This window comes from Rana temporaria, chromosome 5 (genome assembly GCF_905171775.1).
Source record: "Rana temporaria chromosome 5, aRanTem1.1, whole genome shotgun sequence".
NCBI classification, from domain to species: domain Eukaryota; kingdom Metazoa; phylum Chordata; class Amphibia; order Anura; family Ranidae; genus Rana; species Rana temporaria.
Window position 1 is genome coordinate 401042866 of NC_053493.1, and position 25821 is coordinate 401068686.

The 25821-nt window shown below is 45.1% G+C and overlaps 2 protein-coding genes and 1 pseudogene across 3 annotated transcripts in view; 1 reads left to right on the forward strand and 2 right to left on the reverse strand.

The window, feature by feature from the left end:
• The window catches only part of TG (thyroglobulin), a 426102-nt gene that overhangs the window by 238475 nt on the left and 161806 nt on the right, over positions 1-25821 (forward strand). The window lies entirely within an intron of this gene.
• The window catches only part of SLA (Src like adaptor), a 60561-nt gene continuing 37735 nt past the window's right edge, over positions 2996-25821 (reverse strand). Inside the window, exons 4-9 of one of the 2 annotated variants that reach the window (XM_040354990.1) lie at positions 19253-19339; positions 15234-15337; positions 12661-12792; positions 8545-8683; positions 3871-4107; positions 2996-3535 (exon numbers count right to left, since the gene is read on the reverse strand). In XM_040354990.1, coding sequence (XP_040210924.1) covers positions 3532-3535; positions 3871-4107; positions 8545-8683; positions 12661-12792; positions 15234-15337; positions 19253-19339 — 703 coding nt within the window. In that variant the 3' untranslated portion in view covers positions 2996-3531. Of the gene's footprint in view, positions 4108-8544; positions 8684-12660; positions 12793-15233; positions 15338-19252; positions 19340-25821 lie in introns of both variants that reach the window. The other variant, XM_040354989.1, reaches the window with a different exon arrangement.
• LOC120942107 lies at positions 11162-11273 on the reverse strand (annotated as a pseudogene).

Sequence of the window (25821 nt, forward strand, 5' to 3'; positions counted from 1 at the left end):
CGTCCATACTTTGCATTACCTGGGCCTCATATAGCAGGGGTAACTTTACGCCGGACGAAAGCCTTACGTAAACGGCGTAGCGGGCGCAAGTACGTTCGTGAATCGGCGTATCTAGGTCATTTGCATATTCACCGCGTAAATCTACGGACACGCCCAGGGGCGGACTGACAACTCATGGGGCCCCCGGGCAATAGAAGATTATGGGGCCCCTCTGGCTTACAGATGGCCACCACGCCAGGAGGTAGTGCAGAGGCAGGGCAGCTAAAATCTTGGGATATTCACATTAAAAGCATGTCAGTTTCGGACATATCAGGGACAGATCTAAAAAAAACATCGATTTTTACATACTGTCCCTGGTTTTACTGAGCCTGGCAACCCTGATGGGGCCCCCTAGTGGCATGGGGCCCTCGGGCAGTGCCCGAGTGACTCAATGGTCAGTCTGCCCCTGGACACGCCCCTAGCGGCCAACGTAAATATACACCCAAGGTACGACGGCGTTGGAGACTTACGTCGGTCGTATCTTGGTGAAATTCAGGCGTATCTTGTTTCCTGAATTGGGCGCATAGATACGACGGCGCATCTCAGAACTTACGCCGTGTATCAATAGATACGTCGGCGTAAATCGTCTGTGAATCCGGGCCTATGTGTTTAGGTTTCTTAGCAATGTATAAGAAACAACTGAATATGCGGAAAACGACGCAAACTCCACCCAGCGGGCGCCGAAGTATTGCACCTACTATCCGAAGGCGTACGAAGCCGTATGCCTGTCAGATCGAACCCAGATGCCGTCGTATCTTGGTTTGAGGATTCAAACTAAAGATACGACGCGGGTAATTTGAAAGTAAGCCGGCGTATCAGTAGATACGCCGGCGTACTCCCTATGTGGATCTGGCCCACTATGTCTCCAAGTGCACCCCATGCCATCTAATAACTCCAAGAGCACCACTGTGCACCCTGTGTTTCTAAGGGTGCCTTATGTTATCTAGTGGCTCCAAGTGTGCCCCTGGGAGCATTACGATTCCTAGTGTGCCCTTGTGCATCCTAGTGTGCCCCAATGTCGTCTAGTGTCTCCAAGTATGCCCTGTGTGCCCCTGCTTTTCCATATGCTCCTGTTCCCCTTAGTGACATCTGTGCCCCCACACAGCCTCCGATATGCTCCTGTATCATCTGGACAGTCCTTCTTTTAATGTACGACCACTGTTATTGACTCATTTATGGTTTTCCAGACATTCAGAGTAAGCTTTTTATCTGTTAGAAATCAATAAACCCTTGTCATATGCCTGTGCCAAAACATGTATCTACTTTTCTTTTGAAAGCTAGAAGCATATCTCCTGATAACTGCAGATCTCTATGATCAGTGTGATTCCCAGTCATGTGATCATATGATTTCCTATCATAGGTGATGAGGTCTTTGCATCTGGTGTTGGTGGACGGTGAGATTCAGAGACATATAGGAAGCCAGTGGGCAACAAATACATTAGGTACACGACTAACACAGTTACTAAACTCTCAGGTTTATTTTGAGAGTAACATAATATAAGCACAATGTATAACTTTACAGGAGGAATGGCAACGTATACTGGCTGTGATACAGCAAACATCTAAATGCATATGGAGCCGGCAAAGGAGTTTTGCATTGCAAAGCACCTTATCAGTTTTTGCTACCTTCACGTTTTCTTTATTTATAGTGTAGCATGTAGGCTTATTGTAATAGGCATCATCAGTAGTTTTGAATTGCTGCAAAAAGCAGGTATTACTATAAAACCAATACAAAACTGATATGGTGCCAAGGGGTTGGGAGGTGCTGATTTCCATTGTGATTTTGTACCTCATGGAGACTTTATTGGCAAGAGTTTCGATCTCTCCCTCTTCCTCCTCTCACCATTCCTGCTCCATTGTCCATTCTGTAAAATATCATAGCTGGCAAGTGATAACCACTCATATCACCCAAAGCAAAGGGAATAGAGAAATTCATCAGGGAGATTTCACTGACCAAGTTCCCTAGAGATATGTCAGTGGGCAATACAACCTCAGTTAGCCTACACCTAAAACTCGTATATCAGTATCAGTATTGATAGAGTAAGGTAAAGTTAGAATTTCTGTCAAATTGTATTGTTGTCTGTGTATCCAGTAGGGTGATGTACCCTCTCTTTCCATCTCATTGAACAATTAAGGCCCCGTACACACGGTCGGTTTCGGTCCGATGAGAATGAACCGAAGTTAATTTTCATCGGAACAAACCGACCGTGTGTATAGGCTATCGTTCTGTTTTCCTTCCTTCCAAAATTTTAAAACATGCTTCAAAACCGAACAGATGGACCGCTGCCCCATCGGACCAAACCGATGGTTAGTACAGAAAAGCATTGGTTCAAAACCCGCGCATGCTTAGAATCAAGTCGACGCATGCTTGGAAGCATTGAACTTCGTTTTTTTCAGCACGTCATGTGTTTTAAGTCACCGCGTTCTGACCCGATCGGATTTTGAACTGATGGTGTGTACACACATCAGACCATCAGGCCACTTCAGCGGTGAACCGATGAAAACGGTCCGTCGGACCATTCTCATCGGTTTTGTCCGACCGTGTGTACGGGGCCTAAGTGGGAAAAGGTGTCTCCGAAGCAAGAACATTAAAAATGTAATAGATGTTCTAACTTTTCCTCATTGTACTAAATAACTGTACTTTTGTTGCTGTCCCTGAGTGCTATCCAGTCACTTCCTGTTTTGGTGACACCCCATCACCAAGATTAAAAATGAGAGTAAATATCCACCAAATGAACATAAAAAAACAAAATATGCCTGAATAAGCCTCTATTACTTTTACCACCAATTCAAAACTAACGAAAAAGTTTTGGCTGGAGTTGGACTTTAGGTGGCTTTTAACCACTCAAAAAAAAACAAATGGATATCTACTGCACTACCCTTTGAATTGTCACGTTGGAAAACAATTTTTTTAAGTATTTCCCCAAAAAACGACTTCTAAGCACTAAGTCACCAGTCAAATGAATACTAATAATTGTAAAGTGAGTCATAGTATACAAATAATAACGCTTAATTCTGGAGTCATATATAAGTATGTCTTAAAACTGGAAACTTGTTTCCTAATACTCAGTGTATCACAGTTTTACTCTCAATTGCAGAAGAGTCTCTGTAAAAGTTTTTTAAAAACTCCAAAAGTGTAAATTGGTGAAGAAACGTGTGGCCTAAAAAGTTTTTGCCATATAATAAATAATATTTCTGAGATGTGCAACAAGTTCCACGAATATATTTCGACTCACAGGTCTTGGGTTGCATGAAAGCAGAAGTCAATGTATAATGAATAGGCCTTCTTGTAGGTCTTGGAATACATGAAAGTAGAAGTGAAACTTATGAGGAAGAGTCCTTCTCATAGGCCTTGAGTTGTATGAAGTCAAAAATATATTGGATAGGCCTTGAATTGTACGAAGACAAGTTTTTAATGAAAAATGTTGGTTTTGTGGATCTTGGGTTACATAAAAGTAGAAATCCAGTTGATAACGAAGAGTCCTGCTCCCCTTATCTGTAGCCCTCAGTGTAACTTGCTCTGTTGGACATAAAGTTACACAGATATATTTCAACTCACAGGTCTTGGGTTGCATGAATCCAGAAGTACATTTACAATGAATAGTCCTTCTTGTAGGTCTTGTATTGCCTAAAAGTAGAAGTGAAGTTCATAACGAAGAGTCCTTTTCATAGGTCTTGAGTAGCAAGAAGCCAAAAATATATAGGATGTGCCTTCTTGTAGGCTTTGAACTGTTTGAAGTCAAGTTTTTAACGAAAATCGTGGGTCTTGTGGATCTTGGGTTGCATGAAAGTAGAGGTCCAGTTTATAATGAAGAGTCCCGCTCCCCTTATCTGTAGCCCTCGGTGTAACTTGCTCTGTTGGACATAAAGTTACTTCTGGTGTTGACAGAGGATAAGACACAACTTCTCCTGTTTGGTTTCTTGTTCTGTTCATTGCTTGGGAGGGAATAACTTTCCTCGTCTTCAGCCAATGACAAATAGGAGGCTATGCTTTGGCGAAGACCGTAGCTGAGAAAAGAGTCATCCGTTTCTGAAGAATGGTCTGGTTCTTCTGCGGTTAGTGAAACTCTGTAAAAGACAGCATATACATTTTTGTAAGTCTTTAAGGGAATGTACAGTTTTTTATTTTATTATGTTCTGACTAAACAAATTACATGTTTAATATTATCATCATTCCTTTAACTAGGTAAATATGCATGATGGTATATAAATGTATTTGTGTATCTGAAGTATTTTTTTTCGCCTGCAAGTAGTCCTTTTAACCCGCTTGCAGACTGCCTCACACACATTTACGTTGGTAGAATGGCACAGGCAGGCAAAGCAACGTATATATACATTGCTTTAAACCTCCCCCCCTAGCGGGCACCGTGGTCTCTGTGACCGTGCCCGCGGACTCGATGTCCGCCGGTGTCCCACAATCGGGTCGCGGAACGAGGTGATGCCTTTGTAAGCAAGGCATCTCTCTGTTCTGCCTGGTGACACAGCACTGATCATCTGTGTCGTGTCACAGTAAGCCCTGCCCCCTACAGTTAGAATCACTCCCTAGGACACACTTAACTTTTTCCCCGCCCCCCTACTGGTTACCCCATTCACTGCCAGTCACATTTATACAGTAATCAGTGCATATTTATAGCACTGATCGCCGTATTAATGACACTGGTCCCAAAATAGTGTCAAAAGTGTCCGATGTGTCTGCCATAACAAGTAAAAAAAACTATATTAAAAATGGCATAAACTACCCCCTATTTTGTAGAAGCTATAACTTTTGTTCAAACCAATCAATATACACTTTTGAGTTTTTTTTTTTTTTTAACAAAAATATGTAGAATAATACATATCGGCCTAAACTGAGAAAAAATTTGGGGATATTTATTATAGCAAAAAGTACAAAATATTGCTATTTTTTCAAAATTGTCGCTCTAACTTTCATTCCTTTAACGCAACACACAGCATTAGACAGAACGGTCCTGCAGCATTTTTTTTATGTGACCTATCACAAGGCACAACGTTTGTGTTGTGGTGCTTTTCAGGCTGCTGTAGTTGTGCATTTGGGTTCCATGGTGTCACCCCCCATCTGTCTAGGCTGCCCAGCACCAAGCAGGCAGCGCACGGGGCGCACCCCAAACCAGCCCCTGTAAATGATAGTATAGGGCAGTATAGTGGCAGGGTTAGGGTAGTATAGAGTGGTAGGTTGGTGTAGTGGGGTGGTATAGGACAGGATAAGGTGGTATAGGACAGGTTAAGGTGGTATAGGGCATGTTGGGGTGATATAGGGTAGTTTGGGGTGGTATAGGGCAAGTTAGGGTTGCATAGGGCAGGTTGGGGTGGTATAGTGCAAGTTGGGATGGCATGGGAAAGGTTGGGGTGGTACAGGGCAAGTTAGGGTGGCGTTGGGCAGGTTTGGGTGGTATAGGGCAAGTTATGGTGGCATAGGGCAGATTGGGGTGATACAGGGCAAGTTAGGGTGGCACAGGGAAAGTTAGGGTGGCATGGGAAAGTTTGGGGTGGTACAGGGCAGGCTGGGGTGGTACAGGGCAGGCTGTGGTGGTACAGGGCAGGCTGTGGTGGTACAGGGCAGGCTGGGGTGGTACAGGGCAGGCTGGGGTGGTACAGGGCTGTTTGGGGGGTACAGGGCAGGCTGGGGTGGTACAGGGCAGGCTGGGGTGGCACAGAGCAGGCTGGGGTGGTACAGGGCAGGCTGGGATTGCACAGGGCAGGCTGGGCATGTCAGCTAAAAAAAAAAGAAAACAGGATGGTGTCACCCCTCTAGCGGGTGTCACCCGGTGCGGACCGCACCCCCCGCACCCCCCTAGCAACGCCTCTGATGGACACTGCAACACAGCACGTATTAGATCATGTATTACCATGCATTGTGCATAGGTGTGAAGCCAGCCAGCCCCCACTTATGCTTTAATGATTTCGTTACAAAGCGGACTGGCTATTAAAATGGCTGAATGCAATATATGAACCACATAGCAATGGAATATATATATATTTCAAATCATTTCAAGGAAAGATGAAGTGAAAGTGCATAAACCTTATATACAGTAGATAATTTCCATGGTGTTTTTCTTGTCTGAGTAAGTGTATAGTAGCATATGTTTGGCTGCTTTCTTTTGCAGGTTGCAGGGGACTTTAGCAATGTTTCTACAGTTTTGTGAGAATTTCAAAATGGCATGGACCACGGGTATTTAAAGGGGTTGTAAAGGTTTGTTTTTTTATTTTCTAAATAGGTTCCTTTAACCACTTAAGCCCCGGACCAAAATGCAGCTAAAAGCCCAGGCCAGGTTTTGCGATTCGGCACTGCGTCGCTTTAACAGACAATTGCGCGGTCGTGCGACGTGGCTCCCAAACAAAATTGACGTCCTTTTTTTTCCACAAATAGAGCTTTCTTTTGGTGGTATTTGATCACCTCTGCGTTTTTTATTTTTTGCGCTATAAACAAAAATAGAGCAACAAATTTGAAAAAAATTCAATATTTTTTACTTTTTGCTATAATAAATATCCCCCAAAAATATATAAAAAAAATGTTTTTCCTCAGTTTAGGCCGATACATATTCTTCTACCTATTTTTGGTAAAAAAAACCGCAATAAGCGTTTATCGGTTGGTTTGCACAAAATTTATAGCGTTTACAAAATAGGGGATAGTTTTATTGCATTTTTATAAAAAAACATTTTTTTACTACTAATCAGCGATTTTTTCCGTGACTGCGACATTGTGGCGGACACTTCGGACAATTTTGACAAATTTTTGGGACCATTGTCATTTTCACAGCAAAAAATGCATTTAAAATGCATTTTTTTATTGTGGAAATGACAGTTGCAGTTTGGGAGTTAACCACAGGGGGCGCTGAAGGGGTTATGTTTCACCTAGTGTGTGTTTACAACTGTAGGGGGGTGTGGCTGTAGGTCTGACGTCATCGATTGTGTCTCCCTGTAAAAGGGATGACACGATCGATGCAGCCGCCACAGTGAAGCACGGGGAACCTGTGTTTACATACGGCTCTCCCCGTTCTTCAGCTCCGGGGAGTGATCGCGGGGGGGGGGGGGGCTAGAAACGAATAGCCGCCCCCTCATCCCGGATCGCTCCCAGAGCTACCGACCGCTGCATGTAACGGGGGGGGGGTCCCAATCGGACCCCCGACCCTCGGAAAGGCAGGGACGTACGGGTACGCCCATCTGCCTGTACGTGCCATTCTGTGGACGTATATATACATGCGACGGTCGTTAAGTGGTTAAGCTAGTGCATTGTTGGTTCACTTACCTTTTCCTTCCATTTCTCTTCTAAATGTTTTTTTTCTTTGTCTGAATTCCTCACTTCCTGTTCCTCCTCAGTAAGCTTTCCCACATCATCCGCGCCTTTCTGGCTGGGGGTTAGTCAGCGTGCCCGAACTTACTAACTTACTGACCTACTAACCCCCAGCCAGAATGGCTCTGATGATGGGGGCAAGCTTACTGAGGGGGAACAGGAAGTGAAATATTCAGACAAAGAAAAAAAACATTAAGAAGGGAAATTGAAGGAAAAGGTAGGTGAACCAACAATGCACTAGCTTAAAGGAATTTATTTAGAAAATAAAAACGAACCTTTACTTTTCTCAAGTGAAAACATCTATGTGTTTGATTGCAAGCTCTTCCATTAGTCAGTGCCATGTATTATCTCCCACTGGGAATCCCTACATGGTCCAGTCCTTGCCCAGTTGTGGCCACTCTAAGGCCCCGTACACACGACCGAGTTTCTCGGCAGAATTCAGCCAGAAACTCGGTTCAAAGCTGAATTCTGCCGAGAAACCCGGCCGTGTGTACACTTTCGGCCAAGGAAGCCGACGAGGACCTCGGCGAGGAAATAGAGAACATGTTCTCTATTTCCTCGTTGTTCTATGGGAGAACTCGGCCCGCCGAGCTCCTCGGCGGCTCCAGGACTGAACACGCCGAGGAACTCGATGTGTTTGGCACGTCGAGTTCCTCGGCCGTGTGTACGGGGCCTCAGTATGTGGAAAACCGCCTCTGGCCTCGTACACATGACCGGGTTTCTCGGCAAAAAACAGCAAGAAAACTGCTTCTTGCTGAGATTCCCGTTCATGTGCATTCAGGTTTCTCGTCTGGAAAACTGGCCAGAATCTCGACGAGAAAAAAAGAAAACCTGCTCTCTTTTTTTCGTCGAAATTCTTGTCGACCTGTTTCCCGACGAGAAACCAGAGAGTGTGTATACTTACCTGTCGCCGTGGAAACCCGCTCATTCTTAAAATGGCTTTGACGCATGCGCGGTAGCTTCCACGGCATAGGTAGGATGAAGCCAGATGGCGGCGACGGCATCGAATGTGACAAGCGCATGCTCGTCATACGCGATGACGTCACCGCGTTCTTTCCTTCCAAGAGGCGGTTCTTTTGAAATGAAAGTCAGTACACTCCGGCGGCAAGACGGGTTTTTCCTGACGAGATTCTCGAACGTGGGTACGAGGCCTATGTGTCAGAAGTGTTAATGTTATGAATGCTGGAATTACTCACTTTTTCATACTCTTCCAGTTGAAGGGCTTCTTTCTCCGCATGACGGGCATTTCTTGTCTGCCAAAGATCTCTGTGAGGTTTACCGACTGCTGGGTGAGGCATGGGGTGGTGAGAACACAACAGAGCCCATCTGCATTTTCTGTAGGTGTAACACAGAGAAATAGATCATAGTCCTCATTTTCCATGTTTCTGCTTCTAGTACTCAGTCTGACAGAACAGTTATACTGCTACGGCCTTATTAAGAACCAAACTCTAGCCAAAACAATTTGCTTTGTTTTGGAGATAATGGCAAAAGCTAAAAGCATCTGTTTTGTTACCAAGGGCAGGAAGTGAGCAGAATCTATCCAGTGGGGCACATAAATATGGAAATGGTTAGAACTTCAAAAAAAATTTAATGCTAATATATTAATATAATGTGAAGTAAACATAATGTAAACACTACTTCATCAGGAGGGGCATTGGCATTGACTTATTTGAACTTGGAATGTTGATTTAAAGTTCAAGAAGAGCCAACACATTTCTGGGAACGTGCCCCTTCCTCAGGGCTGTGAATTAAAAAAGGTTGGCATTGTAGCAGAAGTAATATCTGAGTGAAGTTACATTTTAAAACATGCCTAACAGAGTAATGTGAGGCTTAAAATTGGACTGACAACAGAGATGACTAGCAGGACAAGGGTTTATGGCAATGATATATAAAATAATGGCAATGATATATAAAAAGAATTGCACAAATACAGCGTGTCTAAGTGGCAGACATTACTCAAAAATGTGTAGATTGGAATATGTGACCACACGTTTATTTACAGCCCTGATGAAGTGGGCACATATGATTTAAATGCGTTGTTGAAAGCATTCTGTTGAATATACAGACATCGCCCCTTCTATTTTCTTTTTTAACTGCAGACAAGACATAGCAAGTCTCTTTAGCAATAAAGAGCTGCCTACTTTTTTTTTTTTACTACTTAAATTTATTTCCTGCATTGAGGACGAGCAAAGCTGCAGTAAATTACATTTTGTTTTTGGGATCAGGTTCACTTTACAAGAAATGTGTTGGAATAGACAGCCAAGGCTCGTATAAGGCGCTTCTGCCGGATTTTGGGAGCCCCTTTGAGAAGCTTGGCCAACAGCAACCTCCAATACTGCATGGATGCCACTGGTTATTATAGGCTATAGTCATTTTTAGGGTTGTCCCGATACCACTTTTTTAGGACTGAGTACAAGTACCGATACCTTTTTTCAAGTACTCGCCGATACCGAATACCGATACTTTTTTTTAAATGTGTCCCCAAATGCAGCCATGTCCCCCCACAGATGCAGCCATGTCTCCCCCCCCCACATGCAGCCATGTCTCCCCCCCCCACATGCAGCCATGTCTCCCCCCCCACATGCAGCCATGTCCCCCCCCCCCACATGCAGCCATGTCTCCCCCCCCACATGCAGCCATGTCTCCCCCCCCCACATGCAGCCATGTCCCCCCCCCCCCACATGCAGCCATGTCTCCCCCCCCCCACATGCAGCCATGTCCCCCCCCCCACATGCAGCCATGTCTCCCCCCCCCACATGCAGCCATGTCTCCCCCCCCCCACATGCAGCCATGTCTCCCCCCCCACATGCAGCCATGTATCCCCCCCACATGCAGCCATGTCTCCCCCCCCCACATGCAGCCATGTCTCTCCCCCCCCATGCAGCCATGTCTCCCCCCCCACATGCAGTCATGTCTCCCCCCCCCCCACATGCAGCCATGTCTCCCCCCCCCACATGCAGCCATGTCTCCCCCCCCACATGCAGCCATGTCTCCCCCCCCCCACATGCAGCCATGTCTCACCCCCCACATGCAGCCATGTCTCCCCCCCCCCCCATGCAGCCATGTCTCCCCCCCCCACATGCAGCCATGTCTCCCCCCCCACATGCAGCCATGTCTCCCCCCCCACATGCAGCCATGTCTCCCCCCCCCACATGCAGCCATGTCTCCCCCCCCCCATGCAGCCATGTCTCCCCCCCCCCACATGCAGCCATGTCTCCCCCCCCCCCCCACATGCAGCCATGTCTCCCCCCCCACATGCAGCCATGTCTCCCCCCCCCACATGCAGCCATGTCTCCCCCCCCCACATGCAGCCATGTCTACCCCCCCCACATGCAGCCATGTCTCCCCCCCCCACATGCAGCCATGTCTCCCCCCCCATATCCCCCTTACCTGCATCCCCGCTGCCGCCGACTGGTTAATACGCGGGGAACATTACAGCTTTGAATAGCTGTAATGATTCGCGCCGCGTATAGACACCCCCCCTCGCTCGGGATTGGACAGTTTACCCGAGCGAGGGGGACTGTCTATACGCAGCGCGAATCATTACAGCTATTAAAAGCTGTAATGTTCCCCGCGTATTAACTAGTCGGCGGCAGCGTGGATGCGGCGGGGTCGTCGGGGGAAGTATTCTATTTCAGTATCGGGGGTATTTGCGGGAGTACGAGTAATCCCGCAAATACTCGGAATCGGTACTGATACCGATACTAGTATCGGTATCGGGACAACCCTAGTCATTTTAACAGGTTCTCTTTGAATCATGGAAGTCAGATCACAACACTTCTTTCCACCCTCCAAATAATACATTACATTAAAAAGTGTCCATAGCGCAATTTTATCCCCAAATCCTATCACAGAGGAAATAGGGCCCATGAGCTACAAAATTTCGCAGCCGCAGCCCATTGGTCCATTGGTCCAGAACACGGCAGCCACACTGGTAACAGGTAAAAAGCCGTGGGAATCAGTCTCCCCGGTCTTGAGGTCCCTCCACTGGCTGTCCGTACAGGACCGGGTGACATTCAAGACACTCTGCCTCACCCACAAATGTATACAGGGTAACGCTCCCCAATACTTAAGCGAGAAAATAAAACCCTACGTTACCAAGCGCGTGCTCCGGTCAACCAACCAAAACCTTCTCCAAATTCCTAAATTCCGCTACAAATTAAGGGAGAACGTAGATATTCGGTCCAAGGACCACGGCTCTGGAATGCTCTACCCACTACCATCCGCTTGGAGGAAAACCATCAGGCTTTTAGGAAAAAACTAAAGACCCACCTCTTCTGAAAGACCGGTACGACTCTGGATGCCAAGCGCCTTGAGGCGATTAAGTTCGCATTTGTTGCGCTATACAAGTTAATCACTCACTCACTCACTCATTGGTTAGCAGCCACCAGGAAAAGGATGGTGCTGAATTTGACGAGACTGCAAGACATTGACCCTTCTGTAGGAGTGGAGCAATTGCATTTCTTTTGCTGTTTCTTGTTTACAACACATTGAATGTTGTGATATATCTATATGAGGGGTCTCCAGACTTTCTAAACAAAGGGCCAGTTTACTGTTCTTCAGGCTCTAGGGGTGCCAGGCTGTGGCCATTGGGCATAAACAATGCTGCATCCTTGGTTTTAATGGGCGGAATAGTGCCTCTGTGTTGGAATCAATAGGAGAGCTAGTGCCCCATTGATGGTGTCAGTAGGAGGAATAGTGCCCCATTGTTGATGTCAGTGGAAGGAATAGTGTCCTACTGTTGGCATCAGCAGGAGGAATAGTGCCCTAATAATGGTATTAGTGGGAGGAATGGTGCCCCATCATTGGCGTCAGAAGGTTAAATAGTTCCCCAAGGGCCAGGTAAAGGCAAGCAAAGGGCCAAATCCGCCCCCCAGGCCACAATTTGGAGACCACTGATCTATGTTGTCTATGTTGTTCCATTTTTTCTTGATATAGACTGTAGCCAGCACCCAGAGGTTCCTCATTTCTTCTTATTTGCTGTACTCTGTGGGGAAGACTTCCAATATATTTCCTGTGTTATTACCAAAACAGGAAATGAGGGAAAATCTCAACAGGGACATGAAAAGGTTCTACTATTAGAACCACCAAAGTATGGCTGTACTTGGATTTTAGTAAGACAAAGAGAAAGGTGCCACGTTCCCTTAACTATAGGAACCAAATGGCTGTACCTATCTATATACATCACTGCAAGCTTTGTAAAACACAAATACACATCGATAACATTATTTACATCAAGCTAATTAATATCACTATATTATGTAAAGTCTTTCAAAGTTATAATTCCAAAATGGATCCAAAAATGAAAATACCTGAATAGTGGTTGACAAGGTGCTCCAAGCATTGGAAGGTCAATCTTGGCGAAATATAATACCAATTATTCGGTAAGCGGAAAATTCTATAATGTTTAACCTGTCTGTGCTTGACAGATAAGGAATAAGTTCCTGTAGAGAATGATAAAAAGTATTAGTGACCCAGTAGTTCTGTTTTGCCACATGGCTTTCAGTCAATATCCACCTCAAGAATATTTTCAAATGTCTTTTTAAAGCAGGAGCCCATGTGTGATGTGTTGGTGGAAGCCCAATTCTTCTAACTAACTTCACCACACCGTTCTCCCAGCTACTGCCATTATTTCTGTATTGCAGTTCAAGCAAGCTGCCCTCAACTTCAAATAGAATGGAGAAATCAAAGTCATAAAAATTCTCTTTTTTTTATTTGAAATGTAACATAGTTGGAATTGCAGTTTAAGACAGGACAGTATAGGTCCGAACCTTGGCAACTACACTACAGCGTGCATGATTTTCCATATTTACCATGCTTACCAATGTGGATTTTCAGCATGCCAAAAAGCATCAAGGTAGTTCTAGGCTATCTTATTGGATGCTTTGTTAAAACATTGTCATATATATTTATGGTAGTAAAATTACCAGTACAAATAATTCATATAAAATAATAATTTTCAGCCAAAACCAATGGGGAAGAGTCAGAGACCCTGTGAGGTTTTATATCCTGTTGGTGACCTATTTTGGAAAGATTTGCCACACTTCTTCTTCAGCCTGACTTCCATTACCTGCACAGGAAGTAGGGAAAACCTCCCCAACGCATAACAATGACTTCTAGACAGCGAGGGCTAGATTCACATAAATTAGCGGATCTTTAGATCCGCGTAATCTATGTGATTTACGACCTGCCGGTGCACTTTTGCGAGGCGAGTGCAGTATTCACAAAGCACTTACCTCGAAAATTGCACCGTCGGATCGTAACTCCCCCGGCGGAATTCAAATTCCGCGGCTAGCGGGAGTGTACAATTTAAATCAGGCGCGTTCCCACGCTGATTTAACTGTGCATGCGCCGCCGGCAAAATTTCCCAGTGCGCATGCTCCAAATGACGTCGCTAGGACGTCATTGTTTTCGGCGGCAACGTCAATTGCGGCCATCCGTATTCCAGACCGACTTACGCAAACGACGTAAAAATGTGAAACTCGGCGCGGGAAAGATGGCCATACTTAACATTAGCTACCCCTCATATAGCAGGGGTAACTATCCGCCGGAAAAAGCCGAACGCAAACGACGTAAAAAAAAACGACGGGCGGGCGTTCGTTTCTGAATCGGCGGTTCTCTTCATTTGCATATCCGACGCGTAAAAGACCGAGGCGACACCTAGCGGCCGGCGGGAGATTGTAGCCTAAGATCCGACGGTGTAAGTCACTTACACCAGTCGGATCTAAAGGAGATCTATGCGGAACTGATTCTTATGAATCAGTCGCATAGATCCAACCGGCTGGACTCAGAGATACGACGGCGGATCAGGAGATCCGCCGTCGTATCTCTTTGTGAATCTGGCCCGAGATCCTAACACTCCTGTGGGGGAAGTGTGGAGCATGGAAGAGGAAACACAAGCTACGATTATTAATTTGGAGAATGGTAACTCAAAAGTGCTTAAAGTAATGTACCGGTCCATCCGATGAAAGCGGTCTGATGGACCGTTTTCATCGGTTAACCGATGAAGCTGACTGATGGTCAGTCGTGCCTACACATCATCGGTTAAAAAAAAGATCGTGTCAGAACGCGGTGACGTAAAACACAACGACGTGCTGAAAAAAACGAAGTTCAATGCTTCCAAGCATGCGTCGACTTGATTCTGAGTATGCGTGGATTTTTAACCGATGGTCGTGCATACTAACGATCGTTATTTTACTATCGGTTAGGAATCCATCGGTTAAATTTAAAACAAGTTGGCTTTTTTTTAACTGATGGATAAATAACCGATGGCGCCCACACACGATCGGTTTGGACCGATGAAAACGGTCCATCAGACCGTTCTCATCAGTTTAACCGATCGCGTGTATGCAGCCTAAAACTTGGGGGACATATTCATTAAGCAGTGAATGTGACTTTCACCATAGAATCACTGTCCTTTACCTGGAAGAATCACCTGCAGTGAATGTTTAGTGAAGTTCAAATTCACCACTTTATAAATATTTCCCTTTTGCTGCCCCACCAGTAGGGAAAGGAAGTCCTTAAAGTTTCACGACACAGCAAAAACCCTGTGAGGAGATTTATGACAGCCTCAGCCCAGGCTCCAACCAGGCCACTCCCTCCAACACATTTCACTCTGTCCCCGGAGCTTAATCCCCATTAAGCGGAGTGAAGTGAGTTGGGGGGCATGGCCTAGCTGGAGCCTGGGCTGAGGCTGTCATAAATCTCCTCACAGGGTTTTGCTGTGATGCGACTTATAGAACTTCTTTTCCCTACTGGATGTTTTGAACTGGGACAAGCTCTGTTCTTGTTGGCACTCCTCGTGGTTTGTCATGCAAGAAGACCTGGTGGAGCCTTGAACAGCACCTGTAATTTTTGTTGTGGGTCACAAGCCCCAGCTATTCACCTTTTTTCGTTTCACTTTGCCTGATCATGAATGAGCCGCTCTTCACTTCTGGCAGCTGTAGTAGTTGTTCTGATTTCTCCCTGCCCACTCCATCGAACAGCCACCTGGAAAGTCAAAGTGAATGGTGAGAAAATGAACATCTTGCTTACAAATTTCTGTATTTGGTCAAGAGTAGATACCCAATTATGGAAGCCCTCAAGAGAAGGCACATCCTACAGAATAGAGTAGCCTTATTCAACCTTTTAACACCTAGAGGAACCCTAAAAATAATTTTGAGGTCTTGGAGAACCAGTGCTAAAACCAAGTCATTGAGTGTCGGAGGGAAAAAGACCCCTTACTTTGGTTGCCAGTGGGATAAATACCCCCTTTACAGACAGCTAAAATGATCATCGATGTCAGGGAGCTGGCTCTGCCAAGTGTCATTGTCCCTATGACTAGCATCATCACAACTCAAGGAACCCCTGGCAACCTCTGGAGGGACCCTAGGGTTCTTTAGAAACCTAGTTGAGAATGGCTGGAATACAGTGTGTCATAAAGACAATAAGTTTGGCCCCTGCTTAGGTAGCGGCATGAATAGATCACATGTTATTGGCCCCAGGACTAGCATCATCAAATTGGAGGTCAATCAGCCACAACTCAAGGAACCAATGGCAACCTCTGAAGGAACCCTAGGGTTCTACAGAGCCCTTTTAAAAAATGGCTGGAGAACAGTGTCTCATAAAGACAATACGTTTGGCTCTGCACAGGTATTGGCATGGTTAGATTAAAGCGGAGGTCCACCCAAATTTATTTTTTTAAAAGCCAGCAGCTACAAATACTGCAGCTGCTGACTTTTAATAAATGGACACTTACCTGTCCAGCACGTCTGTGATGTCGACAGCCGAGGCCGAGCAATCGCTCGTCTCTCGGCTGCCCCCGCCGCCATCCTTAGTGAGGGATTTAGGAAGTAAAGTGCTGCGGCTTCACTGCCTGGTTTCCTACTGCACATGCGCGAGCCGCGCGGCACACCCTCACTGGTCCCCGCTGTCTCCCGGGACCAGTGTGTTTCCAAAAACACAGCGGGAGGTGACGCGAAGGGGCGTGACTCCCGCGGGAGTCTATGCCCGGAAGAGGCTGCAAATACCTGTATTAAACAGGTATCTGCACCCCCTCCCCCCTGAAAGGTGGCAAATGTGACACTGGAGGGGGGGAGGGTTCCGAAAAGCGGAGGTTCACTTTTTGTGTGGACCTCCACTTTAAGGCGGAATTTTTAGCAGAATATTTCAATGTCAACGCAGATTAGATTTTACAGAAAAAGTTGCAATAGAGTCTGCAACATAATGGGTTATTTTTTTCTTCTTCTATTATTGCTGAGGAGGGGGGGGGGGCTGATGGGCATATGAGAAGGACACAACTAAGTTGTGTTTCTGCATAAATAAATCATATACTGTAGTTCCCGTCATTACCGATTTGACTTATATTTATCTCATATCCCCTTTCTCACGCTGCCACGAGAGCATGTGCTGTTCTCCACTGTTACACACAAATGGAAAATGACGTTCAGTAATATGTTTCACCTCATCATTTTGGGCTTTTTAAGAAAAAGGTGAAGAATATTGATCTGTTTTCTTGGAGGAAGACTGAAAATGTCCACTCTTTTTTTCATTAAAGTCTAGTCTATAAAACAAAACCGGTAGCAGGGTTTTGTACCTTGATTAGCTGTTGTTAGAGACAGAAAAAATGAGGGCCCATTTACATTTGTGCATTTAAGCAATACGAGTTATCCAGAACACATGGTGGTGCACTTGCTGTATGTGCGGTGCATCGCTGTGCCATTCATTGGGAATAGCACCCCAAAAACATTGTAGAGTCAAACCCCCAACACATTGCAGTACACTGAAATGCACAGTAACTAACCTGCTCTATGTGCAGAGTGTTTTGTGCTATGCATTGTGAATGGCACACCAACACATTGGGGTTGATTTACTAAAGGCAAATAGACTGCACTCTGCAAGGGCAGGTCCTACAGAGCCTAGTAAATGAGGGGAAGATCTACTGACCTCCATCATTAAATCATATGCATATGCATGCGTAATACATCGTAGGGGGAGTACAACTGGAGGGATCCGTAGTGGAGAAGGATCTGGGGGTTTTGGTAGATCATAAGCTCAATAATGGCATGCAATGCCAAGCTGCGGTTTCCAAAGCGAGCAAAATCCTTTCTTGTATAAGAGAGGTATGGACTCCGGAGAGAGAGATATCATTTTTCCCCCCTGTACAAATCATTAGTAAGACCTCATCTGGAATATGCAGTTCATTTTTGGGCCCCAGTTCTCAAAAAGGATATCGGGGAACTGGAGAAAGTGCAGAGAAGGGCAACCAAACTGATAAGAGGCCTGGAGGAGCTCAGCTATGAGGAAAGATTAGAGGAACTGAATTTATTCACTCTTGAGAAGAGGAGAATAAGGGGGGATATGATCAACATGTACAAATATATAAGGGGTCCATATAGTGAACTTGGTGTTGAGTTATTCACTTTACGGTCAACACTAAGGACAAGAGGGCACTCTTTACATCTAGAGGAAAAGAGATTTCATCTCCAAATACGGAAAGGTTTCTTCACAGTGATGCCGCGTACACACGATCATTTTTCGGCATGAAAAAAAATGACGTTTTTAAAAACGTCATTTAAAATGATCGTTTTTCATCTTCTGAAAAACGACAAAAAAAAATCGAGAATTTTTTAACGTTGTTTTAAACTGACGTTTTTCGGGTAGTAAAAAATGATCATGTGTGGGCTAAAACGATGTTTTAAACCCGCGCATGCTCAGAAGCAAGTTATGAGACGGGAGCGCTCGTTCTGGTAAAACTACCGTTCATAATGGAGTAAGCACATTCATCACGCTGTAACAGACAGAAAAGCGCGAATCGTCTTTTACTAACAAGGAATCAGCTAAAGCAGCCCAAAGGCGAATAGAATTTACCCTTTAGAGTGCCGTCGTATGTGTTGTACGTCACCGCGCTTTGTTCATCATTTTTTTAAATCATGGTGTGTGGGCAACGTCGTTTTTAATGATGAAGTTGGAAAAACTTCGTTTTTTGGACATGCTGAAAAGCGTTTTTTTTTCATGCCGAAAAATGATCGTGTGTACGCGGCATAAGAGCTGTGAAAATGTGGAATAGACTCCCTCCAGAGGTGGTTCTGGCCAGCTCAGTAAAGTGCTTTAAGAAAGGCCTGGATACTTTCCTAAATGTACAGAATATAACTGGGTACTGACATTTATAGGTAAAGTTTATCCAGGGAAAATCTGATTGCCTCTCGGGGGATCAGGAAGGAATTTTTCTCCCCTGCTGTAGCAAATTGGATCATGCTTTGCTGTTTTTTTTTTTTTGCCTTCCTCTGGATCAACTGTGGGTATGGAGTTGGGTATATGTGATGGTATGATATTATTAGTATTTTATTTTTTATGGTTGAACTGGATGAACTTTTTTCAACCTGACTATGTAACTATGTAATCATGCGCAAACAAAAGTGCTGTTTTTGTCCCAGAAGACAGCAGGGACCAGTGGGAACGCACAGCGCGAGTCGCGCATGCTCAGTAGGGAACCAGGAAGTGAAGTCGCAAGGCTTCACTTCCTGATTCACTTACCGAAGATGGCGGCTCCTCCACCCGAGAGCCAAAGGGCGCCCTGGACATCGCGGACGACCTGGACAGGTAAGTGTCCTTATTTTAAAAGTCAACAGCTGCAGTATTTGTAGCTGCTGACTTTAAAAAAAGAAAAAACGGCGGAGTTCCGCTTTAAGTACAAAGGGAGCTTTCTTATGATTGAAGCAGGTTCTTTTGAAAGCATGTTTTAAGTAGGGTTGTAGGTACAGACTCTGAAGGCCGGTTGCTGGTACAAATTGCATTGTAAAAGTGGATCGTGTGAAGGATTGTGGATCACTAGTTGGCCTACAGATACAGACCCATGAATGTTTTTTCAGTTTTTTTTATGAGTGATTTGATCATTTTAAATTAGAATATTGAGATGTTCCTTACCCATGGTAGACCTTAGCCACACATTTTGCAGGTATATAGTTTTCACGACCGGACTTTAGGGATACCACTCTCCACCATCCTCCCTCACTGTAAAGGGACAAAGAAAATAATATAGTATTATAATATAGTAAATACAACCATTCTTCTATCAGCAGGCTGTCTATACAATATGCCCTGGTCTGTGCATCTATATAAAATGCATATTATGTGGATTTAAAGGGGTTGTAAAGGTTCGTCTTTTATTTTCTAAATTGGTTCCTTTAAGCTAGTGCATTGTTGGTTCACTTACTTTTTCCTTCAATTTCCCTTCTAAATGTTTTTTTTCTTTTTTTGAATTTCTCACTACCTGTTCCTCCTCAGTAAGCTTTCCACCATCATCTGAGTGGTGGAAAGTCATTTAACTACTTAAGGACCCGACCAATATGCTGCTAAATGACCCGAGGGGTTGTTACAATTCAGCACTGCGTCGCTTTAACAGACAATTGCGCGGTCGTGCGACGTAGCTCCCAAGCAAAACTTGCGTCCTTTTTTCCCCACAAATAGAGCTTTCTTTTGGTGGTATTTGATCCATTCTGCGGTTTTTATTTTTTGCGCTATAAACAAAAATAGAGCGACAATTTTGAAAAAAATGCAATATTTTTTACTTTTTGCTATAATAAATATCCCCCAAAAACATATATACATTTTTTTTCCTCAGTTTAGGCCGATACGTATTCTTCTACCTATTTTTGGTAAAAAAAAATCGCAATAAGTGTTTATCAATTGGTTTGCGCAAAATTTATAGCGTTTACAAAATAGGGGATAGTTTTTTTTTTTATTATTTTTTACTACTAATGGCGGCGATCAGCGATTTTTTTCGTGACTGCGACATTATGGCGGACACTTCGGACAATTTTGACACATTTTTGGGACCATTGTCATTTTCACAGCAAAAAATGCATTTAAATTGCATTGTTTATTGTGAAAATGACAGTTGCAGTTTGGGAGTTAACCACAGGGGGCGCTGTAGGAGTTAGGGTTCACCTAGTGTGTGTTTACAACTGTAGGGGGGTGTGGCTGTAGGACTGACATCATCGATCGAGTCTCCCTATAAAAGGGATCACTCGATCGATGCAGTCGCCACAGTGAAGCACGGGGAAGCCGTGTTTACATACGACTCTCCCCGTTCTTCAGCTCCGGGGAGCGATCGCGAGGGGAGGCTAGAAACGAATAGCCGCGCCCTCGTCCCGGATCGCTCCTAAAGCCACGGGAACTGCCGCATGTACCGGGGTGGTCCCGATCGGACCCCCGACCCACGTCTAGGCAGGGACGTACAGGTACGCCAATGTGCCTGTCCGTGCCATTCTGCCGACGTAAATGTACATGCGGCGGTCCGGAAGTGGTTAAAACAGCTTACTGAACACCTTACTGAGGAGAAACAGGAAGTGAGAAATTCAGACAAAGAAAACAAAGAAAAAAAACATTTAGAAGGGAAATCAAAGAAAAAGGTAAGTGAACCAACAATGCACTAGCTTAAAGTAACCTATTTAGAAAATAAAAAACAAACCTTTACAACCCCTTTAAGTTGTATAGGTAATGCAAAATGGAACTATAGGAACAATTTTCAGTCCTAACACAGACTTTATTAGATTTACTGTTACAAATGCTAGCAAGTTTGTGAATTACGCCTTAACACCAAGTTCTCAGACAAACCCTTTTTTTCACACATTGAACACATTTAAAGAAGGTCCTTAAGCCCTATTTCTTTGTTAAATAATAACAAAACCACAATATCATTTTAGACGAGGCGCAACCCTTTCTGTGTCCTTATGACCGTAACTTTCATTTACACAAGAATGTAAACCTTTATTGACTATTTGACCATTTCTCATGGTATGCTGAAAACCAATAATCGCCAAAATATAAGATTGTTCTGCACCAGGATTATAGATAGATTACAGAGTCCTCAATACCATTACCAGCCAACCACCTCCATCCATTATTTTAAAGGGGGGTGATTGTCTTGTTTGTGCTCTACAAAGTTGTTGTGCATAACGGAAGAATTTGTTTAGTTTCGATTGGTTTCTTTATTTTCTAACGATTTCCAAATTTTCGAAACAATTTAAATTTGAATTGGTTGACCGATTCAAATTCTGCATGAAGAATAGATGGTTGTTAAAGGGGAGTTCCAGCCAATATTTATGTTTATTAAAAGTCAGCAGCTACAAAAAGTGTAGCTGCTGGCTTTTAATAAACAGACACTTACCTGTTCCACGGCTCCAGCGACGCGCCGACCGGGGCTCCGCTCCTCGCCCCCCTCCCCGGCCGGCGTCTTCATTGTCACTGTGGGCACCCGGCCGCGACAGCTTTCGGCTTCACGGCCAGGCACCCACTGCGAATGCGCGAGCAGCACTGCGCATGCGCGAGCGGCGCGGCGCCGTCCGATTGGACAGGCGCTCGCCTACAGGGAGGGGCTGTGAAAAGGCGATTAAGCTAATCGCCTTTCCAGCCCCTCGGGGGAAGAAGGAAGTGGGACAGGATGTCCCCTTCCCCTGAAGCCCCCACTCCCCCCCCCAAAAAAATTACATTCCAAATGTGGCATTTAAGGGGGTGAGGAGTGGGATAAGCGGAAGTTCAATTTTTGGGTGGAACTCCGCTTTAAGGAGCAGTCTGGGAAGCTGGCCGCTGCGTCCTTAACAACTGAGAGGCAGATTCACCTAGAAAACTGTTACGCTGCGGCGGCGTAACGTATCCCATTTACGTTACACCGCCGCAGGTTTACAGCGTAAGTGCCTGATTCACAAAGCACTTACCTGTAAACTTGCGGCGGCGTAGCGTAAATCCGCTCAGCGCAAGCCCGCCTAATTCAAATGGTGCGGGCACCATTTAAATGAGGTGCGTTCCCGCACCGAACGTACTGCGCATGCTCCGTTCCTAACATTTCAGGACGTGCATTGCGCTAAATGACGTCGCAAGGACGTCATTGGTTTCGTAAACGGCGTCCAGCGCCATTCACGGATGACTTACGCAAACGACGTGAAATTTAAAATTTCGACGCGGGAACGACGGCCATACTTAACATTGGCTAGGCCACCTAGAGGGCACCCTTAGTTTTACGCGGCGTATCTCTACGGAAACGACGTTCGTGAATCGGCGTAACTAGTCATTTGCATATTCTACGCCGACCGCAATGGAATCGCCACCTAGCGGCCGGCCTAGAATTGCATCCTAAGATCCGACGGTGTGAGTCAATTACACCTGTCGGATCTTAGGGCTATCTATGCGTAACTGATTCTATGAATCAGACGCATAGATACGTCAATCGTATCTCAGAGATACAACGGCATATCAGGAGATACTCCGTCGTATCTCTTTTGTGAATCTGGCCCCAAGTCCTTAGTTGTCAGCGGGCTTCCCTACAGACAGCTGAATGTAAACAAACAAATGCTGCCAGAAAAAACAGCCTGCCCCCCCAATCCATAACATGCCCTTTGGGATGGACACTTTCCATCCCCCCTCCATTCCAGTTGAGGTGTATATATATTGTATATTGAAAATGATTGTTACAATTTATGTTATTTGATTTATTGTGATACACCTTGTATTGTAAATATTCCTTGCTGCTTTCCTGAAAGTGTTTGTGAGCCCTCTCTTAAAAAAAAAAGAAAAAATAACAAACATGCCTATACTTAACTGCTCTGTGTAATGGTTTAATGATCCTCTTCTTCTGGGGTCCCCAGAAAGCCGCTTTCCATGGGGGCACCCAAGCGGGCTCGCTTTCCCGACTCCTGCTGCTGGGCAGGGCTTGGCCCAGCCCCTCTCCCGTGTCACAGATTTTGATGGACAGCTGTGGGAGCCAATGGCTGGGGAGGGTTGCTTTAAATATTACAAATTAATTAACCTCCTTCTGCCCGCACTATAGCCGAATGGCGGCTACAGCGTGGGCCTTAATTTTCCTGGAGGCCATCATATGGTGTCCTCTAGTGTATGAGCTGAGTGCTATGAGTCTATGAGACCCGGCTGATCACAGATCGGAGTACTAGGCAATGACAGCTGATCACGTGATGTAACCAGAAGATCGGTAATCAGGTTTTTTATTTCTCGTTTCAGCGTGAGGGGAAAAAAAAGCAGATCACCGGCTTCTGTCAGAGGGACATCGGTCCCTCACGCAGAGAGTCACGGCTGCCTCATCTGTGTCCACCAGTGCCACCTGCCAGTGCCTTTTACCAGTGCCTACAGTGCTACCTATCAGTACCAGCCATCAGTGCCACCTATCAGTGCCCTTCAGTGCTACCTGTGACAGACTCACCCGGGACAGAGGCTTTTGGAGGGGACTGAATGCTCGCCTCTTGCCTTGCGATCATGGGCCCTGGCATTTGGGGGAACGGTGCTCTTTGTGAGCTGTATGCCTGGGGACCCTGTATATGCCAGGTTAGAGTGACTGATTCATACTGTTGGGACATACAGTGTAAGGAGATGCTAATACCATCCCCTCCAGCCATCTGTTTGTTCTCTGTGTTAATTGACCCTGCGATTGTGTGAAGATGTCCTGTGTTTACACCTATGATAATGTGTATTGTATAGCAGGTGAACGAGGAGATGTGACGTCTACCCTGAAAGGTCATATCTATGAGTCGCCTAGTCTGGATAAATGATTAGTTAATTAGCTCATGTTCATTTATGTTCTGGTTACCTCCTCTTTCACTGTATATAAGATTACATTCTTGGTTCTAATAAAGACTCCAGGTTCAGCAGACAAACAAGTCTCGTCTCGTTGTGTGCTTGTGAGCAGCTGGAATATCTGATATCTATATCCAGACTGATAGGAAGCGGTATATGACGGAAGCACTCAAGCGGAGTGTGGGACGTTCCGTTACATTACCTATCAGTGCCCATCAGTGCCACCTATCAGTGCAGCCTATAAGTGCCCATCAGTGCTCATCAGTGCACATCAATGAAGGAGAACAATTATCTGTTTTCAAAAGGATATAACAAACTATGAAAAAAATAATAATTTTTCATTTCAAACTTTTTGGTCTTTTTCTTTATTTTTTTGCAAAAAAAAAAGGAAACAGCAGTGATCAAATGCCACCAAAAGAAATCTCTGTGATAAAATGATAAAACTTTAATTTCTGTACAGCGTTGTATGGCCGCGCAATTGTCATTCAAATTGTGACAGCGCTGGAAGCTGAAAATTGGTCTGGCAGGAAGGGGGTTTAAGTGCCCAGTAAGTAAGTGGTTAAATAATATTTTCAGTTTGTGGTGTTTAGATCTCAGATACAGTTTAGTTCCGCTTGAACAATGGACAGTGCAGTCTCAAGCTGCAATGGGGGGGGAGGAGATGGCAGGAGGAAGGGAACTGCCTTGCCATTCTAGCCTGTGAGGCTGTTTGTTTCTATTGATGCACACAGTGTAGCCGGGGACCCAACGCTAGTCCCTGCATGCAAAGGTGGCTCCTTAGGATGCTGCAAAGAAAAGGAGCCACCCTAAAACAGGAAACTTGGGGCAGCGATCATGGCACCAAATTACACTGCTACATAGGCAAGGATTAACCACTTAAGGACCGGACCACTATGCTGCTAAATGACCCAAGGGGTTTTTACAATTCGGCACTGCGTCGCTTTAACAGACAATTGCGCGGTCGTGCGACGTGGCTCCCAAACAAAATTGGCGTCCTTTTTTCCCCACAAATAGAGCTTTCTTTTGGTGGTATTTGATCACCTCTGCGGTTTTTATTTTTTGCATTCTAAACAAAAATAGAGCGACAATTTTGAAAAAAATTCAATATTTTTTACTTTTTGCTATAATAAATATCCCCCAAAAATATATATAAAAATTGTGTTTGTTCTCAGTTTAGGCCGATACATATTCTTCTACCTATTTTTGGTAAAAAAAATCGCAATAAGCGTTTATCGGTTGGTTTGCGCAAAATTTATAGCGTTTACAAAATAGGGGATAGTTTTATTATTATTTTTTTCTTACTATTAATGGCGGCGATCAGCGATTTTTTTCGTGACTGCGACATTATGGCGAACACTTCGGACAATTTTGACACATTTTTGGGACCATTGTCATTTTCACAGCAAAAAATGCATTTAAATTGCATTGTTTATTGTGAAAATGACAGTTGCAGTTTGGGAGTTAACCACAGGGGGCGCTGTAGGAGTTAGGGTTCACCTAGTGTGTGTTTACTAGTGTAGGGGGGTGTGGCTGTAGATCTGACGTCATCGATCGAGTCTCCCTATAAAAGGGATCACTCGATCGATGCAGCGCCATAGTGAAGCACGGGGAAGCCGTGTTTACATACGGCTCTCCCCGTTCTTCAGCTCCGGGGAGCGATCGCGAGGGGGCGGCTATAAACGATCGCTCCTGGATCGCTCCTGAAGCCACGGGAACCGCCGCATGTACCGGGGGGGGGGGGGGCCCGATCGGACCCCCGACCCACATCTAGGCAGGGACGTACAGGTACGCCAATGTGCCTGTCCGTGCCATTCTGCCGACGTATATGTACATGCGGCGGTCCGGAAGTGGTTAATGGATAAAGAAGCTGCATACTCAGTAAGTGATTACATCAGCTGCTAAAAGTGCTT